At 46.3% G+C, this 13,225-nt stretch overlaps 1 protein-coding gene across 1 annotated transcript in view; it reads right to left on the bottom strand.

The window, feature by feature from the left end:
• The window catches only part of ACP2 (acid phosphatase 2, lysosomal), a 131,496-nt gene that overhangs the window by 14,604 nt on the left and 103,667 nt on the right, over positions 1–13,225 (bottom strand). Inside the window, exons 9-10 of the mRNA XM_085646607.1 lie at positions 5,174–5,280; positions 4,897–5,072 (exon numbers count right to left, since the gene is read on the bottom strand). Of these exons, the coding sequence (XP_085502733.1) occupies positions 4,897–5,072; positions 5,174–5,280 (283 nt within the window). The remainder of the gene's footprint in view (positions 1–4,896; positions 5,073–5,173; positions 5,281–13,225) is intronic.

The following is a 13,225-nucleotide window of genomic DNA, read 5'->3' as shown; positions in this document are numbered from 1 at the left end:
TCCATCTTGAAACTGTTGCTTTTGTGACAGGCGTCCCTGTGTTAGTACGTTAGCAGGCAACAAGCAGCTGTTTGCTCTTGCAAACTTGTTCTATTCTCTGTAGATGGTACAGTAGAGCCCTCCTTACATCAGGGTATAGAGACTCCTTACCCCTCTTGTTTGCGAGTCTTTGAAGAAGACTGGTAGGAGAATACTTTGATTCAAGTGATACTTGGACACAACTTTTGGTAAGAATTATGGATTCGTTTTTAGGATAACTTTGTCTTTATGGATTTGCAAGTATGGTTCTTGTATGGTTAACGCTTATAGCTCACTTACTCATCTTAAGGATGTAATAGCAATTAAAAATGCTGTCTTTAAAGTGATATGCTTGAGGTCTACCTTATGCATGGGCTCAAACGGTTCCGTCATAAGTTGTTTGAGGACAGTATTTAAACTCCACATGGGGGCTGGAGCTGTCCTTGGGGGAACAATTATTTTAGCCCCCACTAGGAACCTTTTAATGACAGGTCTTCTAAAGAAACTTTGCATGACTTTCCCCTGGTGTAAGCTACGATGGATGCTAGGTGTACCTTTATGCTTGAGTAGTTGACCTGACTGTCTAGGAGGTGAGTTAGGTATATGATCACTGTTTCTTGTGTGTTGATTGAGTTAGTTTGGTTGTTTGTGGTGCACCAAGTGGTGTATAGCTTCCATTTTGCGGCATAGCATTGTCTTGCCATTTGTTTTCTTGCATCCTTTAGGATTTCCATTGTTCTAAGGCAAGTTTAGGTGACCAAACTCTACGCATTCAGGTGGCAGGCCGCTAGGCGTAACGTCGCTGGCTCCGGGTGGAAGATTTGGCCCTGCTGCACTGATAGTAGGTCCCTGACTGCTCGGAGTTTGATTATTCGTCCTTTCAACAGTTCCGGAGTACCATGTCTGTTTTGGCCAGTGTAGGCAATGAGTATTTGGTTTGTCCCCAGTTTTCTTGCCTTTTCCTGTACTGTTTGAAATAGGGGTATTGGTGGAAAAGTTTATGCAAATGACCCTGACCCATCGAGTGACTGGGCATTCCCTCGACAGGTGGTGAAAAAACTTCAAGGCAAAGAACTGGCACTTCCTGTTCTGTATTGCAGCAAACAGGTCTATCTCTGGAGTCCCCAGAGTTTGAAGATGGATTGTATCGTGCTTCAATTCCCACTCGTGGGAGCAGTTGTTCTGCCTGCTCAGTAGATCTGCTGTTGTGTTGTACATTCCCAGTAGATCGATTCCTTGAGAAACTGCCCATTGCCAGATCTGTTGTGCTAGTTTGCTTAGCGGGAATGATTTTGTACCTCCCTGTTTGTTGAGGTAAAACATTGTGGTGGTGTTGTCCGTTTGAATCAAGACAGTCTTTGTGCGAATGTGTTTCTGGAACGCTTTCAATGCTAAGAATACTGTTTTCATTTCCAGGTAATTGATGTGTTTTATGGAACTGAGGTCGTTCCACTGGCCTCGTATCTTGGACGTGCGCTCCTCATCCGTTGAGGGATGCGTCTGTAGTGATTGTCAGAGAAGGAGTTGGGTTCTTGAAAGGTCTTCCCTGTGTTATGTTGTGGGATGCCCACCATTGTATCTCTGCTTGCAGTCTGTGCGTAACAACCTCTAGATCCTCCCAACTCCCTGTGGCTTGAGACCAGTTGTTGGTAAGCCATTCCAGGAAGGGGTGCATATGGAGGTGGGCATGAGGAATGAGTTAGATGTATGATGCCATCATGCCCATGAGCTTCATGACTCTCCTGACCGTCAGAGACTGACCCTTCTGTTAGAGGGAAGTTTCTTGTTTGATGGCTTGTATACTCTTTTGTGTAGGGTAAGCCTGTGCAAGTTCTGAGTTGAGTCTTGCACCTAAGAATGTTTTTTCTTTTTCCAGCCTTGTGGGGGATTACTTGTGATTTATTGAGAATCCTAATGCTTGGAACGTGTGCATTGCTGTCTGAACATGACTGAGACATTTTGGTTTTGTGTCGGCTTTTATAAGGCAGTCATCTAGGTAAGGGTAGATGTGTATTCCATTCTTTCGCAGGTGCGCCGCGACTGCAGCTAGGCACTTGGTTAAGAGATGTGGTGCTGATTTTATTCCGAACGGGAGTACTTTGAACTGGTAGTGTATTCCCTTGTGTAGGAAAGGGAGATATTTTCTGTGATTTTGTACATGGGGATGTGTAAATAGGCATCCTACAGATCTGTTGTTGCCATGTAATCTGCCCTTTGAATTTGCGGTATTATTTCTTGGAGTGTAGCCATTTTAAAGTGCTGAATCAGAATGAATTTGTTTATGAACCTTAGGTCAATTATTGGCCCTAGCGAGAGATCTTGTCTGGGAACTAGGAATACGGAGAGACGTTTACCTTGAAAGGTCTGGCCTTGGTACAATTTCTACTGCTTCTTTTGAAGAAGCTCCTTGGTTTCTGAATGTAACTCTATGAGCTCTGATTTGAGGAACTTTTTTATCCTTGGGGGGTTTGCTGGTGGCGTTTTGGTCAGTTCTATGCAATACCCGTATTTTACCAAATGTAATATTCAATTGTCTGTGATCTTTGTCACTATTGTAGGTATTGTGATATCCTGCCTCTCACCGGTGTTGTGTGGGGGTCTTTTTCTGTGCAGGTGTCCATTTGGAGCCATTTCCTCCTCCTCGAAAGGACTGCCTTGGCTGTTGTTGCCAGTTTTGGTATTCTGCTTCTTAATTTGTTTGTTGACAATTCCCTTGGCCCTGATGTTGATGAGACATCTGCTGTCGCTGAACAAAGGCTCCTCTTCCTGTGGGCTTTCTTCCGTTGAACCCTCCTCTTTTAAGGTACCTCTTTGTTGCAGGGCTCCCATGGCTCTTGCAGTTTTGTTGTCTTTTTTTATCTGCTGGAGAGATTCCTCTACTTCCTTTCCAAATAGTGCATTTCTTGTAAATGGTCTGTTAATGATGGAGGTCTGCACCTCTAGTTTAAAGCCGGATATTCGAAGCCAGGCATGCCTTCTTAGAGTGGTGCCTGTGCACATTTGTCTGCAAGCAGTGTCTGCTGCGTCGAGTGCTATTCTAAGCCAGGCATGCCTTCTTAGAGTGGTGCCTGTGCACATTTGTCTGCAAGCAGTGTCTGCTGCGTCGAGTGCTATTCTAAGCCAGGCATGCCTTCTTAGAGTGGTGCCTGTGCACATTTGTCTGCAAGCAGTGTCTGCTGCGTCGAGTGCTATTCTAAGCCAGGCATGCCTTCTTAGAGTGGTGCCTGTGCACATTTGTCTGCAAGCAGTGTCTGCTGCGTCGAGTGCTATTCTAAGCCAGGCATGCCTTCTTAGAGTGGTGCCTGTGCACATTTGTCTGCAAGCAGTGTCTGCTGTGTCGAGTGCTAATTTAAGGCATGTGTTTGCTATGTGTTTGGGTTCTTGGACAATAGTTTTTGCCCTTTTCTTGTCCTCTTCCGGGAGCTTGTTGATGAGCTCCTTGATGGAATCCCATTGCTGGTGTCTGTACCTGTTCAAGGGCATCTGAGTTTGCGATGCGCCATTACATCGCTGCCTCCTTCTCCCTTTTTCTGCCTACCATATCCATCTGTTTGCTTTCCCTCTCTGGAGGTGGTCCACTGTTAGGCATTTGCTCTTCTCGTGGCCCTGGTGACAATAATGGAGCCAGGCACTGCTGTTTCAAAGCTGCCTGTCTCACCCATAACGCCCTACACATGGTAAACCAGATTGCCTCGCAGCCAAACTCACTAAAGTAGGACAGTCGAGAAACCTAAGAAGCTCCAACACGCTCCTTCTCATCCCACCCAAATGACAAACAAGAAGCCCTTTCCCGCTCTCTGAGGCATCACCCCCAAAATCTAGAATTCTCTTCCAATACATATTAGGACTAACCCCTCCTTCACGAGCTTCAAGAGACAACTAAAAGAATTTCTCCTGAACCGACATCCCCACCCCTCTGGGTAACAGCTGCTCCCTTTCTTCTTGTACTAATGAGCGCTACGACTGCCGCAAAGCTTCTCTTAGATCCGATGCGCAAATCCTCAATCGAGCTTCTCTCCTTGGATTGGGAACTGTCTAGCCCCGAAACTGAACTTTTACCACAAGGTATTGACCTGATAGTATGTAGAATCTGTGTTTATTAGTGTACTGTGACTGTTTATGGTTCTGTCGTGTATGTACTGTAAAGCGCTCTGACATCCCTCGAGATGTGTCGGCGCTATATAAAACTCCTACAATAAATCAAATGAAAATGCCTCCTGCACGCTATGTTTGCATTAAGTACAACTCAGATCTCTCTCTTAAGTGGATTAAATGCTAGTTTCAAAGCGCTCGGAGGAATGTTCTTGTGCATTCGCAACCATAATCCTTCCCCCACAGTAAATTCTTCTGGAATCTTAGAAAAAGGCTGCAACCTACAATTTAGATTATTCTCTCTACGCCAACTCTCTCTGAAAAACCTTATGTCTACTCTGTAAAATCCCAAGATGGCCTGCACATTGCTTCCAAACATGGCGACTAAGCAGAAACTTCCAATGTACACCACCAGGGCAAGATGGCACTTTTTGTTGCATGCATGTGCCCACCGAATTTAGGCAGCTGCACATTGTTCTGACTTATCTTGCACATGCTCTTGGACTTTGTGCTTGTTTATTGGGGATGGATATGCCCATGAATGCAAGAATTAGTCAGAGGGTTGATAAGTGGCTGCCTGTTGGCATTTGCAGAGCTGATTCACAAGGTCAGATCCTTCTCTTTAACCTGCTCCCTTCGCTCATGGATAGCCTGTATTTGTAGCTTTCCATTTATTAATATACATTATTACTTCTTGGACTCACTAATGTGCTTTGTATCACAGTTCTCTGCAGCGGAACTTGCATTCGTGAAATAAAATAAACTGAAAAAGGTAAACCTTCTCACCAGTATCTGAAGGGCCGCTCGGGGTTCGACATTCTCGGTCCCGGTCCTCTGAGATGACCGCTGCAGTGAGACGAAGGAAGTCCTGCAGGGGGCAGGAGAGAGGGCAGCCTGGCAACACGAGTGGGAAGGGCTCGGCTGCACTGTCGTTCCTGAAGTACATCTCCACAGAGAAGTTACTGAGAACAAAGGAGAGACTGCGTGTTAGAGCCTGGTATGATGGAGAACCCATCGGGGCACACCCCTAGAACTATCCCATGCACAGGTCATCAGGACTTACCCAGAATCCTCCTGGTAAAGCTCCATTATGTGGCAGGCAGCATAGGGCGTTTGGATCCCATTGTAGACATTCAGGGCAGCCTGCAGCGCAACCACGGTGGTGTCGTGCTAAGAAAAGTGCGGATGAGATCTTAGAGGTACAGAGCACACGCCACAAGTCTACGCAAGAACAATACAACACAGACACACATTTACAGACCGAACTGGCTCAAACCAAAAGCAGACTTTCACAGGTGTGAGACGGCTCTAAAGGGCAGTCAATTTGAAATAGCTGAGAAGTACAGACCTACTATGCAAATCTGTAATCCTGATTAAATACCAAGTATACTTAGTATAAACCGACCCTGATTAACAGTGAGCCAGATTGATGGCAGTGACATACCAGGGTTAGAATGACGGATTTCGAAGTATTTTTATATCTAAATGTATTCATAATAAATGTAGATATGTGGACTAGGGAATACACCTAGGGACCCGGAATTGCCAGAGGTTTGCCTAAGTCTGCAGGTGTTTCCACTCAGATTTACCACCTGCACCGAGGGAGTGGGGGTCACTGTGCGACGAGGAGGGGTTGGGAGGGGACGTGCTTGGGGGGTCGCCTCAGGCTTCCCTGAGCCTCTGAATGGTACCAGGGCAGCCATGTCGAGCCCATCTCTAGCTCAGGGGCTCTCCCTCGGGCTTTTAGGGGCTGTGCTTCGTTATCTGCTAAAGTGCACCCAGTATTCTTCCGCCCAGTAACGTGGAGTGCAGAGACTCTCACAATCCCACTACAGAGACTGCTCCCGCCGACGTTTGAGGGCTCTAGCGAGACACCTGTGAAGTGAAGCCTTCATGAGACACAGCTGGAACTTCCTGAAAGGTGGCTATGAAGTACGTGACTTTACTCCACCGTAACCCTACCTCACAGGCATTTCACAGCGCGCACTCATTGTGGATTATCGGATGGCAGTGGAAAACAAGTGACTTACCTTCTGTAACACTCTTTCTGGCGTATTCTTCGTCTAACTGCAGATTCATCACTTTGCGAATATCTCCAAGTGACAGACTGGATCCAGAAACTCAAAATACAGTGCTCCAGCTTGCTGGCAGGTAGTGGTAATGAAGAGAGGCGCATATCAGTGCCACCGAGGCACGCTAACGCCATTTCTTCCACAGGCTTGTCCGCACCCTTGACAAACTTGAACGTGCAGACTTCTACATTGGGAACTTTCCAGGTGGAAAAAGTCAACCACTCCCATCCAATGGACCCGCTTTCAAGAAGCACTGCTGTGTGAATGGGTGCACTGATGCCCATGTCGCAGCCTGGCAGACATCCAGTACAGAAACTTCACATGCCAAAGCACTAGTAGCAGCCTTGTTTGGGGAGGACAAGCCCTCAGACCTTCTGGAGGCTGCTTCTTAGCCAAAGCGTACCGGCTCTTGATACAGGGGACTATCCATCCCGAGGTGCCCTACCTTTCTTTGCTCCAGAGAATCCTACAAACAGCTGATGATCCACGACGGTGGGCTCTATTACCATAAATATAGAAACTGATCTAATCCATGAAGACTCTCTTGTTTCAAGTGCTGAGAGAGAGCGAAACCGGTCCTAAGATGCTTGATTCCGGTCCAGGGAAGACATGGCTTGGCAGTTCGGGCTGCACTGTTCCCATGAGGCACAGGGTCAGACTGATTTGCATATGGCCAAGTCTGAACTGGGGTGGCAGAGTGAGCTAAAGAATGATGATGGATTAAACCCAGATCAGTTGACCGGGGGGTGAGTGCTTGCAATGTTCAACACTCCGTCCAAAATCCTCTTTGGTTTTGTTATAAAGCAGTTATTTCTGAAGCGGTGGCTAACCTGTAGCTGTTGCAGTGGTTTGAAATAGTGTTCGTAAAACTGCCTGGCCCACACTACCTTCTTGTTTTGCTAACACATCAACACAATAATGTTTTCTGAATGTGTGTGGTGTAGACCATGTTGCAGCTGTCATCTATGGGTATATTTCCTAAGAATGCCATAGAAGACCCTAGTTTGCGTGTAGAGTGCAGTCTAGGGGGAATTGTTAAAGTGCGTTTAGCTTTAATGTAGCATGTTTGAATGCACTTGACTATCCACCGTGCAATGCCCGATTTTGATATGGGATTGCCTTTATGTGGTGGCGCAAAAACAACAAAGAGTTGCTTGGTCTTCCTGAAAGGTTTTGTCCTTTCAATGCAGTACAGTATTGCTCTTTTGACATCTAAGGTGTGAAGAGCACGTTCTGCCACTGAATCTGGTTGAGGGAAGAACACAGGCAACTCAACAGATTGGTTGATATGAAAGGCAATGATGACTTTAGGTAAAAGTTTGGGGTTAGTCCTAAGAACCACTTTGTTTTGATGAATTTGTAAAAATGGTTCCTCTATGGTTAGTGCCTGAAGCTCACCGACTTAGAGAAGTGATGGCTATAAGGAAGGCTACCTTCCAGGTGAGAAATTGTATTTCACATTTGTGCAATGGCTCAAAGGGTGGACCCATGAGTCTTGTAAGGACTATGTTGAGAATCCACACTGGAGAAGGTGGAAGTCTGGGGAGAATGGTCTTTTAAGTCCTACCGTAAAAGCATTAATAGCAGGCACCCTAAAAAGAGACAAGTGCTGTCTATTTTGCAGATATGCAGCTACTGCAGCGAGATGTAAGCGTATGGATGTGTACGCTAAATTAGAACATTGTAGGTGTAATAGATAACAAATGGTGTCTTGTATTGAAGCATCTAGTGGATTGATCTGATTGTTGTTACAGTAAACGGCAAACCTCTTCCACTTTGCTGCGTAGCATGCTCTTGTGGTAGGGCCTCTAGCCTCTTTGATAACATTCATACAGTCTGGTGGAAGATTAAGGTAGCCAAACTCTAGGATTTCAGGTGCCAGATCGCAAGGTTGAGCTGATTGGGATCTGGATGTCTTATCTCTCCATGGTTCTGAGTAAGAAACTTGGGGGAAAGGTGTAGTTTTTGGTGGGGAACTACTGATAGCTCCAACAGAAGTGTGAACCAGGGTTGTTGGGCCCATGTGGGAGCAACTTGGATAAGCGTCAGGGAGTGCTGTTTGAGTTTCCGAACAACTAACGGAATGAGAGGGAGATGTGGAAAAGCGTAAGCAAATATCCCTGACCAATTCATCCACGGTGCATTGCCTTTGGACAATGGGTGTGGATGCCTGGATGCGGAGTTTGGGCATTTGGCATTTAGGTGGGTGGCGAACAGATATCTGAGGGAAGCCCCACATTTGTAAGAATGGGAGGAGAACTTGAGGGTGGAGTTCCCATTTGTGGATCTGCTGTCGTTGACAACTGAGCAGATCTGCAATTTGGTTGTTTACTCCTGGAATATGTTCTGCAAGGAGACATATCTTTTGCGGTATTGCCCATCTCCAGATGCTCTGTGCTAGCTGGAGAGAGTACGTCTCCCCTTGCTTTTGTATGTAGTGCATCGCTGTCATGTTGTCTGTGCAAACCAGGACAGCTTTGCCTACTAGATTAAGTTGAAAGGCTTTTAATGCTAGAAACGTTGCTAGTAGTTCTAGACGGTTTATGTGGAGTTGTTTTTGTTGCAGAGTCCACATGCCCTGAAAGGAATATGCTACTTACCAGTATGCATCTGTTTTTGGCATGTAGAGCTGCAGAGCCACACACTAAGGATAAGATCGCCATCTGGTGTCGGGCTCGGATGATTGCAGGTTGTTGTTGTCTTCGGAAGAAGTCTTTGGTCACGAGATAGGTGACTCCTCCTCTGGACAACAGTGCGCATGGGCATCCACTCCATCGTCAGATTGTTTTTCGCCATGATGGGAAATGATGGAGTGTATAAGAAGTAAAGAGAAAGATGTCCATGTGTAGTGTCTAATTAAGACAATGCTGGAACAGATACAGGTCCCGGGGAGGCGGGTGGGCGTGTGTGGCTCTGCAGCTCTACATGCCAAGAACAGATGCATACTGGTAAGTAGCATATTCCGTTCGAGGCATATGAGCTGCAGATCACACACTAAGGATAGACTATATAGCAGTGTCTCCCCTAGCGGTGGTCACCTGTATCCGTTGCAGCAGTTTGGAATAGAGTTTTTAGGACAGCTTGGCCTACTGAAGCTTGTTGTTTGGATTGCACATCCACACAGTAGTGCTTAGTGAAGGTGTGTGTAGTAGACCATGTGGCTGCTTTGCAAATGTCTTCTAAGGGGATGTTCCCTAAGAATGCCATAGAAGCCCCTGTTTTACGCGTGGAGTGCACCCTAGGGGGAACTGTAAGAGTACGTTTAGCTTTTTGGTAACATATTTGGATACATTTAACTATCCACCTGGCTATACCCGATTTGGAAATAGGGTTGCCCTTATGTGGTGGAGCGAAAGCAACAAACAGTTGCTTGGTTTTTCGAAAAGGTTTGGTTCTGTCGATGTAATAAAGCAAGGCTCTTTTAACATCTAAGGTATGAAGTGCTCTCTCAGCTACTGAGTCTGGATTAGGGAAGAAGACTGGCAGTTCGACTGACTGGTTTAGATGGAAAGGGGAGATGACTTTAGGGAGGAATTTTGGGTTTGTCCTAAGAACCACTTTGTTACGATGTAGTCGTAGGAAGGGTTCTTCAAGAGTTAAGGCTTGTATTTCACTTACTCTTCGCAGGGATGTGATTGCGACAAGGAAAGCCACTTTCCATGTTAGGAACTGCAGTTCGCATTTGTGCATTGGTTCAAATGGGGGACCCATGAGGCTTGTTAGAACAATATTAAGGTTCCACACTGGTGAAGGTGGTAATCTTGGAGGAATAATCCTTTTAAGACCTTCCATAAATGCTTTAATGGCTGGTACCTTAAAGAGGGACAGGTGTTGCCTATTTTGCAAGTAGGCTGCTAATGCCGCTAGATGTAGACGTATAGAGGAATACGCTAAATTGCATCTTTGCAAGTGTAGTAAATAGCAAATGATGTTTTGGATGGACGCATCCAGTGGACGTATGTCATTGTTAGTGCAGTAAATGGCAAATCTTTTCCATTTTGCCGCATAACACGCCCTAGTAGTGGGTCTTCTGGCTTCTTTTATGATATTCATACAGTCTGGAGGAAGGTTGAGGTATCCGAACTCTAAGACTTCAGGAGCCAGATTGCCAAGTTCAGAGTTTGAGGATCTGGGTGTCTGATTTCTCCATGGTTCTGGGTTAATAGAGCCGGGGAGAGACGCAATTTTTGATGTGGAACCAGAGATAGTTCCAGAAGTGTGGTGAACCAGGGTTGACGTGCCCAAGTGGGAGCTACTAGGATGAGCGTTAGCGACTGTTGTTTCAGTTTGCGTACCACAAACGGAATGAGTGGGAAAGGCGGAAAAGCGTACGCAAATCTGCCTGACCAGTTCATCCATATTGCATTGCCCTTTGACTGTGGGTGTGGAAACCTGGCGGCGAAGGTTGGGCATTTTGCGTTTTCTTGTGTGGCGAACAGGTCTATGTCTGGTTGTCCCCACTTTTGGAAGAATGGGAGTAGGACTCTGGGGTGTAATTCCCATTCGTGTATTTGCTATGTGTGGCGACTTAGGAGGTCGGCCACCTGGTTCTGAACGCGTGGGAGGTGTTCTGCTAGCAGGTAGATGTTTTGGGGAATTGCCCATCTCCAGATTTGTTGTGCAAGTTGTGACAGTTGTAGAGAATGTGTCCCCCCCTGCTTCTGTATGTAATACATTGTGGTCATGTTGTCCGTGCGGATGAGGACAGTTCTGTTTTTTAGATGCACTTGGAAGGATTTGAGTGCTAGGAACACCGCCGGAAGTTCTAGGTGATTGATGTGGAGCTGTTTTTGTTGAGTGGTCCACCTGCCCTGAGTGGTGTGTTGAAGGAGGTGGGCTCTCCACCCTGTGAGAGATGCGTCGGTGGTCAGCACAACTTGTGGAAGAGGCTCTAAGAACGGCCTCCCTTTGGACAGGTTGATGGTGTTCCACCACTTCAGTGAACAAAGTGATCGGCTGTCCACCAACACCAGATCGGTAAGTTGTTCGTGGGCCTGGTTCCATTGTTGTGCTAGACATTCCTGTAAGGGACGCATTTGAAGGTGTGCGTGGGGTACTATGGAGATGCATGACGCCATCATACCTAAGAGTTGCATGAACACTCTTGCTGGAAGAGAGTGTTGTGTTTGAAATTTTTTGATGAGATTTTGTATGTTGGCTATCCTGGCTGTGCTGGGATAAGCTATGGCCTTGGATGTATCTATGGTGGCTCCCAGGTATTGATGTACGTGGGAGGGTTGTAGTTGAGATTTGGGATAGTTGATCGTAAATCCCAAGTTGTGTAGGGTTTGAATAGTACAGTGAGTGTGGAGAACGCATTTGTCGAGAGTATTGGCTTTTATGAGCCAGTCGTCGAGATACGGGAAGACATGGATTTGTTGTCTCCTGAGATGCGCTGCCACTACTGCTAGGCATTTGGTGAATACCCTGGGTGCGGTAGTTACTCCGAATGGGAGAACTGTGAACTGATAGTGCTTACCACGAATCGTTGATACTTCCTGTGTGCAGGATGCATAGGGATGTGAAAATATGCGTCCTTGAGGTCCAATGTGGCAAAGAAGTCTATCTGTGGAACCGGATCGAAAAATTTGTATGTTCCACCACTGCTGAGAGCGATGAGTACGGCCGTCTATCAACACCAGATCTGATAACTGACCTTAAGCCTGGTTCCATTGACGTGCTAAGCATTCCTGTTGGGGATACATTTGAAGACTTGCATAGGGAACGATTAGAATGCAAGAAGCCATCATTCCGATCAATTCCATGAACAATCGGGCTGGTAATGAGTGTTGAGGCTGAAACTGTGATATTAGAGCTTGCATGTTGCGAATCCTGACTGGGTCGGGGTATGCTAAAGCTTTGCGAGTGTCTATTGTGGCTCCCAGATACACTTGTGTGTTGGATGGTTGGAGGTGAGACTTGGTGAGGTTTACAGTGAACTCCAAGTCGTGAAGCAGGTGGACTGTCTTTCGAGTGTGGTGTAGGCAGCTTTGTTGTGATCTGGCTTTTATCAGCCAGTCGTCTAGGTAAGGGAAGACATGAATGTGCTGTCTTAGATGAGCTGCGACTTCTGCCAGGCACTTGGTGAAAACTCTGGGTGCTGTAGTTACTCCAAATGGGAGAACTTTGAACTGATAATGTTGTCCGTCTACCTCAACCCTGAAATATTTTCTGTGAACAGGGTGAATGGGATATGGAAATAGGCATCCTTTAAGTCTAGAGTGGACAGAAAGTTGCCTTTCTGAAGTAATGAGAGCACCTGTTGGAGTGTGGCCATGTGAAAGTGGTCCGACTGTATGTGCAGATTCAGCTGTCTGAAGTCTAGTATAGGCCTGAGAGAGCCGTCCTTTTTGTGAATTAAGAAATACAGGGAGTATACTCCGTCACTTGATATATTAATGGGACTGGCTCTATAGCATGTTTTTCTAAGGGAGATAGAACCTCTTGCTTTAGGAGCGTGAGATGTTCCGATGACATTGCATGTGCTCTTGGAAGAATATTTGGGGGAGTGCTGGTAAGCTCCAGGCAGTAACCATATTGGATAATTTATAGCACCCACTTGTCTGAGGTGATTGAATTCCAGACAGGTAGGAATTGGGAGAGACGTCCCCCGAGAGGAGTGGAATGATCGGGGGTAACGGAAGGAAGTCACTGTTTCTTTGCGGGGAAGTGCATGTGGACTTACCTCTACTTCTTCCCCTACCACTGTTTCCTCTAAAACCTCCTCTAGAATACCTCTGGACGAGGGGGATTGGTTGTTGCCCTTGTAAGAGGAGGAGGGATTCTCAGTGGACACCGTTTTTGAACCACCCCTGTAAAATGAGCAGCCAAAAAAAAATCCTGCTGGCAGGTAACTGTAAAGCCCCCATGGACATTATGACCTCAGTGTCTTTTTTAATCTTGTCCAGCGAGGTATCAACAGCTGGGCTGAAAAGATGGGCTTTGTCGAAGGGTTGGTTAAGTATGGAGGTTTGCACCTCCGGCTCAAATCCAGAAATTCTGAGCCAGGCGTGTCTGCGTAATAGTACACTGGTTTTAATTGC

Source organism: Triturus cristatus, chromosome 3_1 (assembly GCF_964204655.1).
Source record: "Triturus cristatus chromosome 3_1, aTriCri1.1, whole genome shotgun sequence".
NCBI lineage: Eukaryota > Metazoa > Chordata > Amphibia > Caudata > Salamandridae > Triturus > Triturus cristatus.
The sequence above is the reverse complement of the archived record's forward strand: the minus strand, read 5'-3'. Positions and strand labels throughout refer to the sequence as shown.